This window comes from Uloborus diversus, chromosome 7 (genome assembly GCF_026930045.1).
Source record: "Uloborus diversus isolate 005 chromosome 7, Udiv.v.3.1, whole genome shotgun sequence".
NCBI lineage: Eukaryota > Metazoa > Arthropoda > Arachnida > Araneae > Uloboridae > Uloborus > Uloborus diversus.
Window position 1 is genome coordinate 167,451,008 of NC_072737.1, and position 22,878 is coordinate 167,473,885.

The 22,878-nt window shown below is 35.7% G+C and overlaps 1 protein-coding gene across 3 annotated transcripts in view; it reads right to left on the minus strand.

Moving 5' to 3' along the window:
- Positions 1–21,783, minus strand: part of LOC129225966 (uncharacterized protein KIAA0513-like) — a 62,781-nt gene extending 40,998 nt beyond the window's left edge. The window contains exons 1-2 of one of the 3 annotated variants that reach the window (XM_054860533.1): positions 21,565–21,783; positions 5,853–6,454 (exon numbers count right to left, since the gene is read on the minus strand). In XM_054860533.1, coding sequence (XP_054716508.1) covers positions 5,853–6,454; positions 21,565–21,567 — 605 coding nt within the window. In that variant the 5' untranslated portion in view covers positions 21,568–21,783. Of the gene's footprint in view, positions 1–5,852; positions 6,455–21,536 lie in introns of all 3 variants that reach the window. The other 2 variants (XM_054860534.1, XM_054860535.1) reach the window with 2 other exon arrangements.
- Positions 21,784–22,878: the final 1,095 nt, after the last annotated feature.

Genomic DNA, 22,878 nt, shown 5'->3' on the forward strand with positions numbered 1-22,878 from the left:
CAAAAGCACCATTACATGGATGAAACAGCACCGACAAGATGGTTGCAGCTACATTTTACTAGATTTAATCAATTTCTTGGCGAAACATTGAATTTTAACAGTGTATTTGTAAAACTAGGTTTCATGTGTTCTCAAATTTGCATAGATTTTGGAAGAAAACTTTATTTTTGTATTCCAAAAACAACAACCCTGAAGTTCTAAAATAGAGATGAAACCATTCGAACACACAATCACGGTAATTATCAATACAAATTTATGCGCGGTTTTCTTCCTAGCTGCTTCTCCGTAATTTCGAAAACGAGACCCGCATTGTTTTGTAACAGTGATAATGTTACAGCTGTAATTGGAAAAGGTAGGAAACTGCAGGATCGTTCGAAAGTAAACGTTTCGAAATAACAGCTTAACCCTGTGAAGAATATGAAATGGGATATTTTGAAAGGTCTAGTGCCCGCATTGTATGTAAAAGATTCCTTGCGTCAGTGGCTGTAAAGTCTCCCTAAAATGCATTTCAAAATTTGTCCGCTCTGTTATCACCAACAAGGGCGCCCATATAGGGGGCAAGGGGGGCTTGAGCCCCCCCCCCTTTGAAATTAGAACTTCCTTGGTTTTAGTACTTTTTCTTTGCAAAATTGTAAAAACATTTCTTCTCTAGCTATTAGTGAATAAGTTATTAAAAATATCAAATTTTAATGACTCGAATCTGTCCAGAAATCGGTTTCCATGGGAAAAATATCCTGCTAAACCATGGTTAAAATATCTGAGCCCCCCCCCCTTACAATTTTACATATGGGCGCCCATGATCATCAATATCATGTTTATCAACTTTACACGCAATTTATTAGTACGCAATACGGTGCTTTGTTTAATAAGCAGATTTACATTATTATAGAATTTTTAATCCATTCGCTTGCAACTTTTTTTTTTTTTTGCAAAAGATATACTTGGGTAAAACTAAGATTTTGTAGTGATTAAGAGAAAATATCGAAAATTAATCATACATTATTAAGACCGACATTCGGAATCTTTGGGACTTCGGCATGTCCATTTTTTTTTCTCCCGAAATTCTGAAAATTATTACTATTTTGAGCAATCACGATTGCTAATTGTTTTCATTTGATTGTTGAATGATGTCTTTTGATTCCCCCCCCCCCCGCCGCGCCGTCCAAGTCTCCAGGTTGTGTCCATATCCCAAAAACACACGCATACCCACACACTCATACTGCACACAGATATAACACACACAACTACGCTTACACCCATACACACTACTGATTACGAAAAACATAATTTGAATTCAAGATGTCAAAATTTAAACTAATTTTTTTTAAATATATTCTTTTCTTTATCTTTCTTTACTAATAATAAAGCTGAAAGTCTCTCTGTCTGGATATCCGGAGGATGTCTGGAACTATGTGACGCGAATGGCGCCTAGACCGTTCGGCCGATTTTCCTGAAATTTGGCACAAAGTTAGCTTGTAGCATAGGGGTGTGCACCTCGAAGCGATTTTTCGAAAATTCGATGTGGTTCTTTTTCTATTCCAATTTTAAGAACAAAACTATCATAAGATGGAGGAATAAATTACGAAATTATCCTAACGTGGAACCGTAACGTGGGTACAAGACAATTGGCGAGAAAATTCACCATACATTATTTGCAAATATACAGGCGAACCAAAAGACCTTTTAATTTTTCTATTACGGGCAAAGCCGTGCGGGTACCACTAGTTCAATATAACGATCCAAACTATCAAGGCATACGGGCGTAAATGATCGAGTTCATCTCACACATAAAAATAAAATGGGATATCGCGTATGAAACGAGGAGAAAATATAAAAAGAAAATAAAAAATTATCCGACGAAAATCGTTCAAAAAGAAAATAATACACCCTCGTAAAATTGTTTTTTAAACATAATTTTTCAAGGCCAGGTATTTCCCCGAACATTTTTTCCAGTCGACCACCGTCGACCGGCCCCTCCCGATGCAGTCATTTTTTCTCCTCTAAACACACAGTAATTCAGGTGGAGCAGCGCTCAACTGTGGACGCGGATTGAAAGAAAAGACGTTACGGTGATGTATGTATGGTTGTTTTGAAATTGTTAAAATCGTTGGTACAGTCGAGTCCCGACTTACGCGAGGGATGCGTTCCAAGACTCCTCGCGTAAGTCGAAATTTCGCGTTGTGGAAAAATATGTGTATACAAATTTTTTAGAAGCATACCAAATTCTTTAAGACACTGATGAATACTCTCAAACTGCCTTAAAGCATTCCTCAACTATACACTACAGTTTCTTACATAAATCTGAACTTTTACTGTATTTAAAAAATAAAAAACTGTTTTATTCAAGATGAAATACCAAGATGCACAAAATGAATGATCAACGGAAGGGAAAGACATAAAATAAAACAACACGGGTATGCATAGTATGTAGCAATAATAAAATGTTGCACTATAATAATACTGTACATTATACAGTAACATATTTATTAGTACGCATGGAAGATTCACTCATATTTATTGTCGCGCTACCGTCGACGTTTTGTAGTTGTTCAAGCATCTCGAGAATGTTAGCTCCCTCCCCCCTCCCCCTAATTTTAATCACAAACTTTCTTTTTCTTCCCATTTTCACAAAGTTTAGATGAAGGTGCCACTAAGGTACCATTATATTTCATCAACTTTAATATTTCAAATGAAAAAATAATAATAAATGAATGATGCTGAGTGACTAACAACGCGATGCGTAGACTAGTTTGATGTGGAAACTTTCGCTGTAAGTGATGCCTAAAGGGATGTAATAGTATTCACGAAATCAATATTTAGTGGCTAATAACGAAGCCGATACTTCCTTCTAAAAAATTCGTATTATAGGCGAAAAATTCGCGTTAGCTATAAAATTCGTAACTCGTGAAAAATTCGCATTATAGCCAGTTCACGTAAGTCGAATCGCGTTGTAGCGGGAGTCGACTGTATTTAGCAGATCATCTCTTCTATTGAAATCTGTGTCCGTCTGCTTGTAAACTCATTTCCTAGTGAACAAAAGCGAAATCAGAATCAATCCCGGTACTGACAGATTCGTTATTTTTCGGGGAACCTCATTTGCCCAGTCTCAGCTTTGTATGGCGTTTTTAGTGGAGGTATTAGTTCAAACATTCATCCTCAGTGACTATTTCCTCGCACCCAGTGCCGAATCTTCAATTTTTCCGAGCCGGAGCAAATCTTGAAAGACTGCCAACCTTACTCATCTTCATTCAAGTTTTTATGTCTAGTTTCAACGAAAAAACACAGACATCGAGTGAATTTGAGCATTAGGAAAATATTTAAAAATTCAAACACGAAAGCAGCATTTTTAAATATTTCAGGAAGCAATATCTTCTGAATATTTAGCAGCTAACTTAGTTTAATATTCAGAAGCTGTATTTGGCTTAATAAGTCTTATTTTTCTTTTCTAATTATTCCGAACCTTAGCGTTACCTGCTGTAAGTAACAAAACTTGCACATTATCGAAAGCTTTATTTCCAAAACTAGCTGCGTTGCCCGGCTTTGCCCGGTCTACCTTGAAAAGGACCAAGTGAAGTATCTTCAATAACCAGGATTCATTGAAAGAAAAAAAAAACATCATGCAAAATTTTCTCGCTAAACAATGACGACAATGCAATGATTTTTAAGAAATTAAAATAAAATGAGAAAGACGGATTTAAAAAGCGTAACCATGGAAACATAAAATAAAATAAGTTTAAGAATTGAAAATGAGAAAGATGGAAAAATCAATGGATTCAAAAAGCGTTACGGTGGAAACGCAAAATAAAATGGTTAAAAACCTGAATAGAGAACATTTTTGAACTTCATTTAATTCGCTTGTAATTTTTTTTCTAATGGAGATAGAGGGTTAAACTTCTGACTATAGGTCGAGTTAGATCTGGAGTAAAAAAAGCAGCGTTTTCCAATGCTGTCAAAAAGAAAACTGTGGGACTGGGACAATTCCTTCACTTTTTATTGATGGATTTAATGAAGAAAGTAGTGCCTAAATTTCAGCTAAGCCTAAAAAAAAAATCGAGCTAAAAACGGAAAAAACTCCAGCCGCAATTAAGTTAGATCATTGGAACAAATTACGTAGAACGCAGAAAATTCTTCCCTTTCCAACGATGTATAATATTACTATTTGCGAGTAATTTTTGACCCCCCATATTCAGGAATTTATGTAAAAATTGGGCCTAAACTGGAATAAAAAAAGAACTATTCATCGAATTGTTTTCGAACTGGTCTGCAAACCTTCTCAGAACTTAAAGGAACAATCCGTGAAAATTTCACCGCAATCGGCCCGGTAGGTCTTGAGTTTTGCGAATTCAAACACACAGACGCTTTTTGGGGACTTCATTTTATACAATGTAGAGATAATGTGCGCATAACCATTTTTGCAAGAGAATGAGTGGAAGTTTTACAATATCTTGACCCTGGTATGATCGAGACGAAGCAACTCATCCTGCCCTTTCGCCCTCCCCTCCGAACTATGCACTAATATGCCAACCGATTGACTCATTACCACCATACTAGCTCAACCTTTCCGATATTGCAACTAATTTCTGCCCTTTCAGGTGAACAACGATTATCGCTTGTATTCGCCAGAGCTTCCATCCTTGGTCAATCATCCAAACCGTCCGTCGGTAGAAGCTTTCTTCAACCAACAATAAGGCTTCCATCTGCGGCTCAAATGTTTGACCGAAGTCTGGTGGATGTGAGCGTTAAGAGTGTATCATACACCGTTAAAAATTCAGGATACTTTCATACTAAATAATACTGTACTAGTGGTACCCGCACGGCTTTGCCCGTAACAGAAAATTAAAAGGTCTTTTAGTTCGCCTGTATATTTACAAATAATGTATGGTGAATTTTCTCGCCAATTGGCTTGTGCCCATGTTACGGTTCCACGTTATGATAATTTCGTAATTTACTCGTCCATCTTATGATAATTTTTGTTCTTAAAATTGGAATAGAAAAAGAAGCACATCGAATTTTTGAAAAATTGCTTCGAGGTTCAAGCCTCCATGCTGCAGACTAATTTTGTGCCAAATTTCATGAAAATCGGCCGAACGGTCTAGGCGCTATGCGCGTCACAGAGATCCTGACAGACAGAGATCCGGACAGAGAGAGATCCTGACAGACAGAGATCCGGAAAGAGAGAAATCCTGACAGACAGAGATACTTTCAGCGTTATTATTAGCAAAGAAAATGGAGTGTTTACAGTACAGAAGAAATTTACAATACATTGTACTGAAAAAAATAAACGATTGCAACACCAGTGGATACACCACGTGACTTGAAGTGCAAAGCAGATAACACCATATTTCACCTCACTCGATGTGAACCGACTGGTATGGTGGGAAGCAAAGCCGATTGCCGACACGAAGGTCCCGAGTTCAAACCTACTGCACGCATTTTGTGTTTTTTAACTCTCGTTTATTCTACCATAAAATTTTAGAGTAAAATCGGATTTTACGGTAAAAGTTACTGGCAACATGGATGCCAGTAACTTTTACCGTAAAATTTCAGGATTTTTTTAAACAGTGTATGAGTACATACTTAAAATACACCACCAGCTCAGTTATTCCATCCGAGGACTGCAGTTTCGTGCTTTTTAGCACTCATCAGCCCGGAATAGGAATCACATAAGCTGGTGGCGAAAATCCTCTTAAGGGAGCCAAGAGAGCCAAACAAACTGGTAGCTGATGTAGAATTAGCACACCAGATGAGTGACCGCAGCAATGGTGCGGTTCAACTCAAAGATTGATGGCAAGGCATGATACAGTGTATGAGTGTCAAACTTTTGAAACGTTAAAAAAAAAAAAAAATCTCACCTATAATCGGTAACGCTAACCGAAAAGCTACTGCTGTTGCCTAAGCTCTGCCCACTGTCGACGGTGTCCAAAGACTCCTGAGAATGCTCTTTCCAGTTCCTTTTCGTCTCGCAAGAACTTATTTCTGGCTGCCCGTACACAGACCGGTCCTTGTGCCTCGCCCCTCTGCGCTTGGTGTAACGATGATTCCTGGCAAGTTGCTCCGTCTTGGTGACCGGCAGGCTGATCCGACGGATGTCCGTCTGGGAGCTGCTATTGGACAGCTCGTTGAGCGCAGAATTCCGGCAGGACGCGTCATCGCTTCTGGAGGACGAGTCGGAATCCATCGTGTCCAAGCTCAAGCTCAAGGCCGCCTCCAGTTTAGAGGACAGATCAGTCAAGATGCCCTGGTTGGAATTGATGACGGAACTCAGGAAACTTTGTCCCTTGTCGTTCTTCCATTGCTTGTCTTCGCTGGCGAAGATGTTCTTCCTGCCGAACGTTCCGTGGCTGCTGAACACAGACGACAGGAACGACTGGGGCTTTTTTGCAGGCTCATGAGATTCCTTAGCACCTTGGAGCAGCACTTGAGATTGATTGCTTTCAGAGAGGGACATAGTTACCTGCATTGCAAAAGATCACAGGGTTTCAGCACGGAAGCATATTACTGAATTAAAGTCAAGTACACTCTTAAAAAATAAAGTTCAATGTTTCACGAAGAAATAAGTTAAATCTAGAAACATTTAATCGCAACTATCTCATTGGGGATGAGTTTCAACAGTACACTGGGGCTTGTACAAACTGGTGTAATTTATTGAGCAATCACGATTGCTTACTGCATTCATTTGACTGTTTTTGGCGTGCTATCATTTTATTTTGCCGCCAGCACCCTCCGCACCATCCCCGTCGACCGGCTCCTCACGATGCTGCTCCTCTAGCGAAAGCCGTCTCCATGTTGTGTCCATGTTCTACACACACGCGCATACATACACAACTACACACACACTCGCACACATACACACACGAATACTAGACACCTACACATACACACACACAAAAACATACACACAATTACCCACACATTCATGCCTGCACATAGACACAAACACATATGCCAACACACACATACACATACCCCCCCACACACAGAATCATACACACAACTACCCACACACTTATGCCAGCAGACAGACACAAACACACATGCCTACACACACATACACATACCCCCTACACACAAACACACATACCCCCTACACACAAACACACATACCCCCCACACACAAACACACACGCCTACATACACACACTCGTGATTGCAAAAAAACATAATTTGAATTCAAGATGTCAAAATTCAAATTATTTTTGTTTATTATTTATTTATTTATTTAGAAGCTAAACAGCATCACATACATAGAGGACTGCTTGCCGAGCGACTTGCTTCCCGCCCTCCGGACACACACAGGAAAGATTTACAGCACAGGAGAAGAGGGCACCGCACATTGGGGCGAAAACGCCAAAAAGTGTTTTTATACCTCTCTCGCTTGTTTGTTTACACAGGCATGTTATAATGGATTTCTCTCGATTTGGTTCGGCTCAGGGTCCAAAGTTCGCAGGTTTACGCAGCTAATTCTTTTTCAGGGTTTTTCTACAGATCATTTATGACTAATTAATATTAATTTCTAAGAGGACATAAAGGACATTTTTTTGTAGAGTGTTTTGAAAAAAATAAATTTGAATTCCGAAGTTTTTGGTGCTGATCAAAACAGATTTTTGGTTTGAGAATTCGATTACTCATTTTTTCGTCCTATTTCTATCGTTGGACACGAGAGAAATTAAATATACCTGTATTAAATATAGGAAAAAAAAATATAGACTGCTTAAAAGCAATTTTTGTAAATTCCCGCACTCATGGTTCTTGAACTTTCTAAAGGCTCCCTTCGGCTTTGTAGTGGACGAAGGGCTCTAAAATTCCAGTTCTGATTGCCTAACAGGTAGGCCTGTGCAAATTTATTAATCCTCAATTGGTTTAGTATAGGAAAAAAACCATTTATAAGCACTTTTTGGCGTTTTCGCCTCACTGTGCACCGCCGGGATCCGAACCCATGATCTCCGGCTTAGAAGACGAAGCTTCTGCCACAGAGCTTCGGTGTAAACTAAATGCTTCATTACATTGTTGAAACTTATCACCATCACATTATTGAAACTTATCACCATCACATTATTGAAACTTATCACCATCACATTATTGAAACTTTTCACTATCACATTATTGAAACTTATCACCATCACATTATGGAAACTTATCACCATCACATTATTGAAACTTTTCACTATCACATTATTGAAACTTATCACCATCACAAGCAGCATTACATAGTTGAAACTTATCACCATCACATTGTTGAAACTTATCACTATCACATTATTGAAACTTATCACCATCACAAGCAGCATTACATTGTTGAAACTTATCACCATCACATTGTTGAAATTTATCACCATCACAAGCACCATTACGTTGTTGAAACATTTAACCAATAAGATAATTGTAGCCGTAGATGCAGTATTAAATAGATACAGAACTAGAAATCGGTTCCATGGGCAACGATCTCTTCTAGTAATAGACGAGCAAATGTTTGTCTAAAAAGTGCATGCACGCAACAAATTTTCCCGTACCTTGATCGGTTGTAAACAACGTTGCATCCGCATAGACTACGCTTTTGCCCGTCTATGTCAAGTTTCGCGCGTTCAGTGTCAGTCATGGGTGTTTTGCTACGGAGCTGTGCATCTAGTTGTGCTACATCTATGGTTGTTGCTCAATGTTGCTAATTTTTACCTATTAAATGGTTAAACATTGAACTTTATTTTTAAGTGTACGTTAAAAACTTAGTTCATAACAATGATTACTATTATCTCGTAACTTTCGAGCTGTAATTTTCTAATTGTGCAATTTCATTCCCTGTTTTATTGTGCCATTGTAGCTAATGGAGTCGTTTCCGAAATTTTAAAAGTATTTTTTTATGAAAGAGCATGCTTAAAAACATGAGATCTGACTATTTTTTAAATAACTTGTTTAAGTTTAGTTTTTTAAAAAAATTACTTAAATCGGTGACTTAATACTTTTATTGTTTATGTTTCAGCCCGATGACATCACAAAAGATGAAATACCATTCAGTGTTGCCATTCACAGACCAAAATATTTAATTCGCATCTTTACTCACGTGTATTGGCAACGATAGGGTTGATAGCAAGCGTAGAGCGCAATTTTAATTCGCTTGTTGATTATCATAACGTGGAACCGTGGTAGAAAGATGCGCCAAAATGCATCATTTGTGACGTCATCAAGACCACGCCTTGTTTGAAAAATTGGACATTTAAAAAAAATAATTAAAAAACAGCTGTTTGGGAAAATAAAAATATTTTCTGGGTCTATGTTTTTTTTTGCTTATTCTATCAATTTCAGTGACTAAAAGTAGTACTTTTGACTGAAGGAAAGAAACCCATTATCTAAATCAAGTCATAACCTTTACTTGTTGTATCGCGTTTTGCATTCAGAGTCACACCGAGTGAGTAGGGGAAGGTTGCTGTCAATGGACCGCCCCCCCACCAGAGCTTTTTCAGTCACGAAATCAGTTTTAGTGTCTTCTTTTATCTCAAAACAGTCCAATGGAAAATCGTCAAAAAGCTTGAATCAATATACTGTCCAACCATGGATTGCATGGAATTTTCAAACTTCCAGATAAGACGAATCTATGTGAATAAGGGGGAAAAAGTAAAAATTGATGCGCGTATTCCGCTCATTTGAATGAGACTTCGCTTCTGCAAAAGCTGACATCGGTAAAAAATAATAGATTCGTCCATTTCCGGCTGTAAAACGGATGTTTGTCTTTCCATACAATCCGTGGTCAGACAGTATCATATTGTTACAAATTTTGTAAATAATAATTGTTTTTATAATTAATTTATTGTAATCTGGCAAATTTTGGCGTTTATTCCATTTATTTTCATCTAAAATAATCGTAGTAACTTAACCTGTAAATAGTTTCTTGTAATGAACATCAACCCTCCCCCCCCCTACATTCGAATGACGTATATGGTCCCCTGATGAGATTTGTGAATGAAATAAAAATAAAACATCCAGAAAGATATAGAATTTCGTCGAACTTTCTAATGCGATATAAGACGCCGTGCGTCTTGTGAATGGCGGGAGAGTTTACTTTCGTTTTTCACTGCGCTGTCTGTGAATGTACTAGCGCTTGCGCTGCGATTTTCGAATTTGTTCTTTTCACGTGTTTTGGATTTAGATGCGTGGTGTACTGAATAATGTACAGTGTTTAAGGATATTCGATTAATTGTTGAATGTTCGCAATTGTTACCTGCTCTATTGTTAATATTTGTAAATAAATTCATTGTGTTTTTATCATGATTGGAATCGTCATTTCGAAGAAAGTTTGAAGTTGCACCAGACCCGCAACAATATGTATTTAGATGAATAAATCCAAAAATTTTCATACGACCATGAAGAAATCAGCAGTTATAGCAAATAATAAAGGACACTTTTATAGTTTTTTGCTGAAAACATTTATAATTGCTGTAAATAGCCACAACGAATCTTCTTTGTCCAAAAATGACAGCAAAACCCAACAGCAATAGGAATTTTAAAAATTTGCTGTAGCATTGCAAGCACGTGTAGCTGTTGTCATGGAAAGTCGTCGAACAAAAACATCTGTGCCTACGTTCCGATAAGACGGTATTGAGATCGAGATAAGAAACGGGATACGATCTTTTGAGATTTGAATTATCAGAAAAAAAGTGATTAAGAAGACCCAGTTCTTCTGAACACAAACATTAATTTCGTATTGGAAACAGTAAATTCAAAATAGAGTTAAACCAAAGCCTCGATCAAACAAAGTCATTGGAACCGAACCTTCGGTAAACCAATAATTAGGGGAAAACGAGCTGATGTGTGCATCACATGACTTCCTTTTACTCCAATTTAATGTCAATTTCTCATTATTGGCAGTTTTCATATGATTCAATAGGCAGTTTTAATATCACCAAATAGTGGCCAAATTAAAACCAGGATTTAAAAAAAAAATCGCCAAATTTGTCACCAAGTTGGCGACAAACTTGGCGAACAAAAGACTGGCGATATATTGCCAAGTGTCCGCCAAATTATAACACCTTTTGAGTTTACATCGAAATTATCTATAATTTCCCCCTAAAAAGGGGCAAAAGACCCCCTTGGGAGCATCCGAATGCAACCAAAAAAGAAGTTGCACAACTAGACTCCACTAGGAGTCTACGTACCAAATTTCAACCTCCTAGGACATTCCATTCTTGAGTTATGCGACATACATACACACATACACACATATGCACATATGCACATACATACGTACATACAGACGTCACGAGAAAACTCGTTGTAATTAACCCGGGGATCATCGAAATGGATATTTCGGGTGTCTGTACGTTCCTAGGCACATATCCACGTGTGGTCGGGTTGAAAAAAAAACTCAACATTCATTTGGGGATGAGCAAAATGGAAATTAAGGCCGATTTTTGTGTGAAATTTTTTTCGCGAATACAATACAGTACAGAACCTTTTATCCGGGAACCAAAAAACCGGGAAACCAGAAAACCGGCAACTTTGTGCGAATTTTCCCGTCATTTTTCAAAAATACGCATTTTGGCAATTTTTGAAAAACTAAGCATTTTTTTGAAATACCTAAAAGAATATGAACGGTATCTTAATAAATACCGTATTACTCAAGTATAACAGGGGAAAAAGTTAACAAAACCGAACTTCAAAGGGTTATTCTTTAAGCGAGACAAAATTTCCGAAATATTTTCTTGAATTAAAAAGTACTCTCGTAAGTCCAAAATTTTCATGTTTTATTCCAACTGAAACCTAAAGAAATAAATATTGTCACATTCTAATGCAATATTTTATTGTGAATGGCCTTAAATTAAAATATTGCAGTTTAGAGCGAAAGAGCGGGAAATGCCGAAAACCAGATTCGCGAATTTCCGGATAGCTGATCGTGGAATCTGGAAATCGTTAAACACAAGACTGTAATGAGGTTGTAAGAACTCATAAATAAAATTTCTATTCTTATTAACTTAATATAAAAGCAATAGTTATCAATAACTATCGTAATCACAAATACAACATCTTTACAAAAAGTTTAAAAAAAAAAAAAAAAAAGAAAGCAATGCGTTTTGTGTATGAAAACAAATGTTTTCATACACTACAGTAGAAAAATCGCACATTTACGTTCAAAAGCTTGTTTCTTTTTTTTTTTTCCAAACAGTGTGAATGTCTCAGGTCTTATGAATAAGTTCAATTTGAATTATTCTCTCACGATAGTAGTTTTTAATATTTCTATATATATATATATTTCTATAGTAGTTCAAGTTTTCTAAACAATCGGCCAATAGCGCTTTTTAGAGATCCAGAAAACCGGGAAATTCAGATATCCGGGATAGCGATGGTCCCGAACTTCCCGGATAATTGGTTCTCTACTGTACTTCTTTTTTTGTAAAAGGAAGTAAAAAGAGCATTAAAAAATGGTTGTCGGAAAACAGCAGAAACTAAACGCTGAATTTAATCATGTTCACATGAACAAAATAACTTCGAAATTTGGCGTCTTCAGCAATATTTCTATAGTTCTAAACAAGCACTTATTCAACAAATTTCATTCAAATTTTAAAATGCAATGTAAATTTAATAATATGTACATAATTTAGTAAAATGTAATCTTCACTGAGTTATCAAAAATACAGTAAATTACATTTTTTGTTCCTTCACTTTAAATATAGTAGTACGTAGTTAAAAAATAATTACTCAAGAAAACTATTCAGGCGTATGACACGGTTAATTCGTTCCGTGTAGTATCGAAACCGTGTTATACGAGACTTTTCTTAAGATAACTTTTAAACTTATTTTTTGCTCTAATTAATCATGTACATAAAAAAAATCATGTCAATATTTATCGTGTTCTACCGAAACCGTGTCTCGTGTTATATTGAAACCGTGTTGTTCCAGACTTAGAAATAATGCGAATCAAGGGATGTGTACCGTGTATATCGAAACCAAGTTTCATAAAAACAGAGTAAAAACTATTAGAGTTATTATCAAACATTAACAGAAAATGCATTTAACAAAAGTGAAATTCCATCTTTTTACTTCCTTTTACAAAAAAGGAAGTATTGTTTTCGCAAAAATATTTCCACTCAAAAATCGACCTCAATTTCCATTTTGCTCACCCCCGAATGAATGTTGTGTTTTTTTTTTTCAACTCGACCACACGTGGATAAGTGTCTAAGAACGTATAGACACGCGAAATATCCATTTTGACGATTCCCGAGTTAGTTACAACGAGTTTTCTCGTGACGTCTGTATGTACGTATGTGCGTATGTATGTCGCATAACTCCAGGACGGTATGTCCTAGAAAGTTGAAATTTAGTACGTAGACTCCTATTGAAATCTAGTTGTGCACTTCCCCTTTTGGTTGCATTCGGGTTTGTAAAAGTTTACAAAATCCAAGCTCTAATACATTTGTTAATAATGATTTAAAAAGAAAATTATCTTTAAAATCGCAGACAGAATTACAATTTTCGAATCTTTATTTAATTTTGTGCTTGATCTATAATTGTAACTTTTTTGTAATGAATAGAAGGATATTTTAAAAGGGTTTATTTGACCGCTCTGTTATTTTTCCACTCTGCTACAAGAAATGCGAAAAACGTTTTAAAAATCTCCATAAATTACTAATATACAAATCATTGAAACCTTATGATCAACAAATAAAAAGGGAATCAATTACGAACAGTGGCGTTGCTACACTTGCGCTTTGGAGTCATTTTAAATCGCTAACACTCAAAATGTTCCAGGTCAATCTTCAAATTGTTTTCATTAATCTAAACACAAATACCTAAGCTTCAATTTTTATTCCACAGTTGAAAAAATATTAATTCAATAAAAACTACTTGAATGAAAATTTCGAAAAATTCAAAGATACTTTTAAAAAAAATCAAATTTTTTGAAGCATACATTTTTTTTTTTTTTAATTTGCCATACAGAAATTAAAGTAAACTGTTTGTATATGCTCCAAATTTCATTACTTTATCTTTATAAGTTCTTGACTTATAAGAGTTTGAATTTAAAAAATCGGGAAAAATTGCATCACGGAGAAAAACGCGTTTAAAGTTATTAAGTTGAAATGAATATTAGTTGAATGCAAGCAAAAAAAAATTGTTACATCTCCCGTTCTAATTAAGATAGAAACAAGATTCAAACGGCATATTAAGCAGAAAAAGATGGATTTTTTTAAAAATGATTTTTAAAAAATGCAAAATTTGACGATTTTCGTCTCCTGGACCCCTTTAAGATGGATTAATTTTTCCTCCCCACGAACTTTTCTAAGCTCTAAAGGTTTTCAAATTTAATTTCCAGAAAATATTCCCTTGCATCCGGGATGCGGGAAATACTTCCATCAGAGCAAATGTGTCTCTCTATCTTAAAAGGTAAAATTACGATTTGATAAGGCACAACCAATGGGATAACGCCAATGCCTCTACGTGCACGCACACCCACTGAGAAATCAGTCAAGGTTACAGCAATCTGAAAACACCTGAACACTCCAAACCACCTGTGTACACTCGCGATCGTACCATTGCAACTAGCTGAGGAATTCAATGTTGACTAATAATACTTTACATTATAGAAATTTTTGTACGCGAAGAATTGCGTTAACATTTACAAAACTTTTACGGTTAAAATGTTATTAAAAGAATGTTTCCTGCTTTATTCAAATGAATGTATTAGAAAAAAAAAAAAAAAAAAACTGGCATTCAGTCGAATTTTGACATTTTGAGTAAGTTTAAAAGTTTGAGTGCATTACTTAAACTTACAGAAGTTCTACAAGATTGTATTCTGTCTACTCAAGCAGGTTTTATAATTTGTAATATACTTTTTCTACTTTTTAAAAGCGCAATTTTCGGGTTTTTAAATTTTAGTGATGATTTTTGAAAATGTTTATAAAGTTTACGCTTTTTTCGAATTGCTGAAATTATGAAAACTAAGATCTCGAATAAAAATACAAATTCAATCTCAAAAAAAAAAAAAAACATCGATTTTTATTGTGTTTTTAAATGGTAAACCCACCGATCATCATGTGAGACGCAAAGATGTCTGAGGAAGGTGATTCACATTTCAGATGATGCCTATTAAAATATTCGTTTTATGAGTGGCAAAAGTTGAAAAACGTTTACTACATGGAAAAAGATGTCGGGATTGGAGATCCTGCGGTAATTTGATCTCAATCCCGCGAAAAATCATGCGGGATTCGGGATTGGAAACCCTAGTTTTAACACTGTCTCTCTAGACCATGTCAGCCATGTTGAAAACTAAGGGCCCGGCCCTTGAAGAGGGGGAGGGGGTGCCGGTATATGCATAGAGTAGTAGATATTTTATATTAAGTTTTATGGGAGGGGGGTTGACATCTTTACTAATAATAAAGCTGAAAGTCTCTCTGTCCGGAGGATGTCTGTAGGATGTCTGTGACGCGCATAGCGCCTACCGTTCGGCCGATTTTCATGAAATTTGGCACAAAGTTAGTATGTAGCATGGGGGTGTGCACCTCGAAGCGATTTTTCGAAAATTCGATGTGGTTATTTTTCTATTCCAAATTTAAGAACAAAACTATCATAAGATGGTCGGGTAAATTACGAAATTATCATAACGTGTAACCGTAACATGGGCACAAGCCAATTGGCGAGATACGAAATTATCATAACGTGTAACCGTAACATGGGTACAAGCCAATTGACGAGAAAATTCACCACACATTATTTGTAAATATACAGGCGAACCAAAAGACCTTTTAATTTTTCTGTTACGGGCGAAGCCGTGCGGGTACCACTAGTGGTGAATAAACTATCAAGACCTTGGCCTTGGCTCTCGGCAGCCCTCTATACACCTCGGTTCCCTCCGAGGCTTTGCCCCCTACTTGCTGTCTGAGACCGCTTAAGTTAGCAAAATAACGTTAATTGACGCTTTTGGGACGTAAATTACATTCCTTTAAGGAAACTAGTGGTACCCGCACGGCTTTGCCCGTAATAGAAAATTAAAAGGTCTTTTGGTTCGCCTGTATATTTACAAATAATGTGTGGTGAATTTTCTCGCCAATTGGCTTGTACCCGTGTTACGGTTCCACGTTATGGTAATTTCGTATCTCGCCAATTGGTTTGTGCCCATGTTACGGTTACACGTTATGATAATTTCGTAATTTACCCGACCATCTCATGATAATTTTGTTCTTAAAATTGCAATAGAAAAATAACCACATCGAATTTTCGAAAAATCGCTTCGAGGTGCACACCCCCATGCTACAAACTAACTTTGTGCCAAATTTCATGAAAATCGGCCGAACGGTCTAGGCGCTATGCGCGTCACAGAGATCCTGACAGACAGAGAGAGATCCGGACAGAGAGACTTTCAGCTTTATTATTAGTAAAGATAAAGAAGATGAAAAAAGTACCGCCCCATCGCATTAAAGCGCGTCTTACTTAATCCAGTTTTGTTCGAACCAGGGATTATTGGCAGATAACCAACTGCTGTATCGCTTCGGAACTGATGAAGCAGAGCTGAAGATTGACGTTTTAACTAATACCTCGTTTGTTAGAATCGTACAAAGCTGAAACTAGGCTATCATTGATCCTCGTAAAACTTCGAATCGTGTGATACCAAGACCGACCCTTAATTCTCTGCCGTTCTCGAGGAGTTCGAGTGATATACATACATACATGTAAACTACATAGTTACGATCGGTGGATTTTATTATATAAGATTCAAACACGTACATATTTCCAAAATAACTACTAAATGTGATGGGTTTAATTATATTACTATAATTATAAACAATAAAGTTGTTGAATAAATATCACAAGTCGGAAAAATGCAGTATAAATTTAAAAGGCATAAAAAAGTAAACTTTAATCGTCATGAGTGAAATGGCGGAGCAAAGTCAAATAGTCGAACATTTTACTCTGTTTCCACGCCACCTATTTGTCAGTTTTTTAGCTCCAGTAGAACCTCTCAATAAGGGACACTAAGGGGACCAGACATTTTGTCCCTTAAATAGAGGTGTCCCTTATTTGGAGGTGAATGAATTGGTGCATGCCGTGTACTTATTAGTATAATATCACAATAAACATTAACTATTAACACTTATGATTAAACACTGAAAATATTTCATATATGCTAAATAAAATTCACAACCATTCAAATTTCTAAGTTTATATTATTTTATTAATAAAAATTTAACCAAAAATTCTGTAATGACAAAGTTTTGTAGCATACAGAAATAATTTTGAAGTATTTCATTACATATATTTGCTTTACGTCATGTAATTTACAATGTAAAACTAAGTGAATTACGATTAATGTTCAAATTTTAAGTTTTATATACAAAGCTAATTAGTTGCTGTGAACTCTGCATTGGCTTTGAATCTACTTGAATAAGTTGTTGAGAGAACAAATCATGCATGTTAATTTCAGCAAGTTTTTTATACAATACATTACTGGTTTCCTTCACATATGTGTATGTCAAACTTACCTCAAATAATTTTTAGAGGAATAGTGACACTTTAATTCCAGTAAATTCATTATTTCTTAGAGCTTATATATTATTTTTTGCATTTTTTGGGCTTTGTGACTGTCCCTTAAACAGAGTGTCCCTTAATTAGAGGTAAATACATAGAAGTCCCTATTGAAAGGGACTGGGACCAGAAAAAATGTCCCTTAAATAGAAGTGTCCCTTATTCGGAGGTGTCCCTTAATGGAGGTTCTACTGTATGTATGTTGTTGATTTCAGTCAAAAAAAGTAATCTCAGAAGAGAAGAAACATGGTGGATACAAGCCGTTTTGAATATTTGATACTGTTATACAGTGTGGTACATCAAAAATAACTGTTTTCTTTATTTTTACTAATAATAAAGCTGAAAACCTCTCTGTCTGGATGTCCGGAGGATGTCTGGATCTCTGTGACGCGCATAGCGCCTAGACCGTTCGGCAGATTTTCATGAAATTTGGCACAAAGTTAGTTTGTAGCATGGGGGTGTGCACCTCGAAGCGATTTTTCGAAAATTCGATGTGGTTCTTTTTCTATTCCAACTTTAAGAACAAAATTATCATAAGATGAACGAGTAAATTACGAAATCGTCATAACATGAAACCGTAACATGGGCACAAGCCAATTGGCGAGATACGAAATTATCATAAAGTGGAACTGTAACATGGGCTCAAGCCAATTGGCGAGAAAATTCACCATACATTATTTGTAAATATACAGGCGAACCAAAAGACCTCTTAATTTTCTATTACGGGCAAAGCCGTGCGGGTACCACTAGTTATTTATAAAATGGGAAAATTCTTGTTATTACATGGATGTCCATCAAGGTGGGTCATGACGCAGGCTGCGCAATAGAAATTTTTAGGGGAAATGTTTTTTGTGGTATTTTCTCTCTCTCTCTCTCTCTCTCTCTCTTTTTTTTTTTTTTTTTTTTTTTTGAGGGTGTTCTCGGAGGATCCTCATGGTATTTGAGGAGAATGTCGTTTTTCTTTCGGGGAATGGGCACACCTGCATTTTAAACATTAATGAAGACCTACTAATGTTCAGTGCAGTAGGGGAAGTTGCTGTACCCACGGACGGTTGTACTTACGGACGTTGGTCGGGAAATTCCAAGTATCGTCGAGAGGGATCCTAATTGGGGTTCAACGTGTGTGTCACAACCCTCTCCAATACCCCAGAAAGTTTCAACGCCATCAAATGAACATTTAAGATTCTATCACATTTTTTCCGTTTTAGTAGGATATAAGTAAAAAAAAAACATGAGCAATTTCTTTTTTTCTCATGATTCCCTATATTTTGAAGGTTTTGTTTCTGATTTTCAATGTTGTAAAACTGTGGTCCTGTCGATGTGACTGCCTTGCAAAACCAAAATGGCATACCTTTGTACCCAAGGACACACAACTATGTGTACCCACGGGCAGCAATTTTTAGTCTCCTTGGATCACACCTGAGTCTTCTTACAATGTTAAGTACCTCGAAATGGTGCCTTGTCATCAACGTCCAAAATTTTCTTTTAACAATGATGATGAATTTAAAGTATGACATATAAATATAGTGTTGAAGTAACCCTCACACCTGTTGTAGGATCTACAGACCGCAAATCCCACTTGTTTTTATTTGAAGTCGACTTTTCTAGATTTTTGTTGGTTTAATCTAAACTGAGTTTTTGTGTAATGGACTAATTTTGGTTAAAGGTTTCAATTTGCATATAAATTGAAGTTATTATGTAATTACATAGGGAGTCATATTATCATGAATCTAGTTATTTTTTTGTTTAAAAACATATTATTTATTCATAACATCATTAACTCTCTTAAGACTTGTAACTTTTTTAAAAAGTTCACTAACGTTAAAAATTAAGGAAAATTAAAAAAAAAATCTTAAATTAATTTTTAAAGTTTAACTTCTGTTGGAAATGTTATTTAATGTTATTTTCAATGGATGTTTGAAGTATTTCAATATAAAATGGCTTATGAAAATGCATTGAGCATAAACTAGTTCCGCAGACCATTTATATATTATTGTTTTATATGTCTATGGGTACAAAGGCACCTGTCCGCGTGGTGAACGGGTTGCTGTACCCACGGCCAAAAAAGATAGTTTTTAAGATTTTTTTTTTTGAAGTTGAAAGCTTTGATGTTTTCACCTGATAAAAACTGCCAAATTAGATGATAAGTTGTAGTATCTGCCAGAAAAGTTTTCCGATAGATTATCCATTCCCAGAGACCAGCCAAAATTGAAAAGTAAATTTTGTTCGTGGGTACAGCAGCTTCCCCTACTTATTTTTTAAATATTAAAAGAACGTTCTGGTTTTAATCGTGCAGTGTTATTTGATTGGCGCTTACAAAGAAAAGTGAAATAGTATATTTCATTTCTTTACTCATTCAGTTATAAGTTCGCTTACATAAATATTTATAGTATTTGTTTATAAATTCTTAAACTTTCATTTATTTATTCATTCATCGTCCACTAATTTATTCATACATTCATTTAATTGTTCTTTAATTCATTTATTTTTAATTATTCATTAAGTATACCATTTATCAATTCATTTTTTATTTTTTTCAAAGACAGTATTTGAATTAAAAGTATAGGCAATATTTCATTAAAAAAGTATTTTAGCGGTCGCTTTGCCACATGGCATGGGACAAAGGAATAATTTTCCACTTTTATTTGAAAAAACAAATTTTACAGCGAAAAATTAAAAATAACACTTCAATACAAGTTCTCTTGCGGAATATATTTTTATCATTTCACGCACCGTAATTTTAAAATTAAATTTCCAATTTATTCATTGTGGAAATGTAATATATTTTAACTACGTCACTTAGCACCCCAGTTTCTTACAAATTATCCCGAGTAAATGGTTTCAGAAAATTTTATTAATTTTAACTATGCAACTTTGCCCCACATTTTCTCACAAATAATCCCGAAGAAATTCTTTACATTTCAGAAAGTTTTATTTATTTTAACTATGCAACTTTGCCTCACATTTTCTCACAAATAATCCCGAAAAAATGTTTTATATTTCAGAAAATTTCATTTATTTTAACTATGCAACTTTGCCCCACATTTTCTTAGAAATAATCCCGAGCAAATAGTTTACATTTCAAAAAAAATTATTTATTTTAACTATACAACTTTGTCCCACATTTTCTTACAAGTAATCCCGAAGAAATGGTTAACATTTCAGAAATGTGTTTCAAGTTCCCACTACGTAAAGTAGCTACTCATGGGGGCTTATATTTTTCTCCTTGGTACAGGCTGTCCAACCCCTAGTTTTTAATCAATAATTCAACAAAATATTTTTTTTTAAATACACAGTTAGTAAATTTATTACTTCCATGTTTCAAATATAAGAGAATATTAGTTTGCGAAAAAATGATGAAAATAAAATGAACTATATTCTTTTTTACGAAAATAGTTAGAAAACGTATTTATAGTACCTATTTAAGAAAACAAAAATAAATTAGAAGAAGAACCAAGAACCCGTAGTAATAATATAAATGTAAATATCTTGGGAACCAGAACCGCTCTTTCAACTTTTTCCAGTGTCAATGCCTATCATATTTCAAAAAAAAAAAAAAAAAAAAACACTCTGACATGTATGGAAATACAGTAAGTTCTATTAGCCAGGAGGAAGGGGATTACTCCCTCCTGTTCCCCCTAAATTGCCTTAGTCCTTACGTGACTAACCCTTTAAATGACCTGGGCAGAAAGTATACATGAAAAAAATATTATATTAACAAAAAAAAAAAAAAAGAAAGAAAGAAAAGAAAACCCACATTTGAATACAAAATATAATCTCAAAGCCAAGGTGGAGAAAGGGCCATAGCCCCTATTTTTCCTTCTGAAAGGATGGTCCTGTTTGCGACATTATTCATTTTTTCACATTTGTTTTATGTCAATAAAAATGAAAAAAATTTTCTACAAACAAAAGTGGGAAGTTAATCGTAAGGAAAAAAATTAAAGTAAAATTGTTTCATCAAAACAAATATAGAAAATTATTTGAAATAACTAAAACGCTATGTAATGCTCGTAAAGGGCAATTAAATCAATTACCTTACCGGTAAATTTGTATTCCCCTTACCATGGCTTTCTCAAAGGCAAATATCCAATGGAAGAGAAACTGCTGATTGTCGCACCGCCATTTCGATTTCTTCTTTTTTTTTTTTTTAATGCAGCGATCAACGCAACTGGAGACTTTTAATTCCTTTTATTGCGAATTCTTGCGACTTATTCGTGTGTTCATTTTGAAAGGCACTCCTCGGCAGCTAGCAGCTTCGCTGCGGCAGACATGAATTGTCATAACGCGCTGGAAGTCAGTTTCACTGCTGCTCCATTCTTCCCGAGTGCGTGGTTGCCGTGGTTGAGAGTTTATCGCTTTTGTTGGCGCAGTTAAGCAATAAAAACTTTTATTATGAAGTAGCTGCGTTGCCTGGGCTTTGCAGCTTCGCACGGCCTCGAAAATAAAAGTTATGTCAAGTGGCGCTTGTTCAAAGATCAAGCTTGGAAAAATAAATAAATAAATAAATAAATACATCATATCAAAAAAAAAAAAAAAAAAATTAATTTGAATTTTTAGCATCCTGAATTCAAATTATGTTTTTCGCAATCACGAGCGTGTGTGTGTATGAATGCGCGTGTGTGTTTGTGTTGGCGCATGTGTGTGTGTGTGTGTGTCGGTGCATGTGTGTGGGTGCGCGTGTGTGTATGTATGTGTGTGCGTGTTGTGTATGCAGTGCTGTGTGTGTACGCGCGTGTGTGTGTGTGTATGTAGGCATATGTGTTTGTGTCTGTGTGCAGCCATGAGTGTGTGTATGTCTGTGTGTGTAGGAGTGTGTGCTTGTGTCTGTGCGCAAGCATGAGTGTGTGTATGTGTGTGTATGTATGCGTGTGTGTGTGTGTAGGATATGAACGCAACCTGGAGACGGTTTTCGCAAGAGGGGCAGCATCATGAGGCCGGCCGATGCGACGGTTGTGCTGGCAGAGGGTGCTGGTGGAAAATAAAATGATAGGAATTCAAAATAGTCAAGTGAGAACAATAAGCAATCGTGATTGCTGAAAAAAATCTGCAAACTTTCCCGACAGATCACGGAAAAATAACCAAAAAGGAAAAATTTTAAATACCCCGCTTACGAGAAAAGCCTCAAAACAATAGCAAGAATTTTATTTGTTCACAGTCGAAAAAAAAATGGCAACAGATCTTTCTTCTCAATGATTTTATTCACGCTAATTGAAACTTAGCTCGTGGCAGACGAAAAAATTTCCGAATTAATATTGATGTTTTTTGACTTAAAAATGCTTATAACTTTTCTCCTGGTGATTTTACACACAGCCTTGATTTTTTTTTGAAATTCGAAGGAAGTAAATCTACTACAGGGGTTTTTCTCGCGAGCTTTCG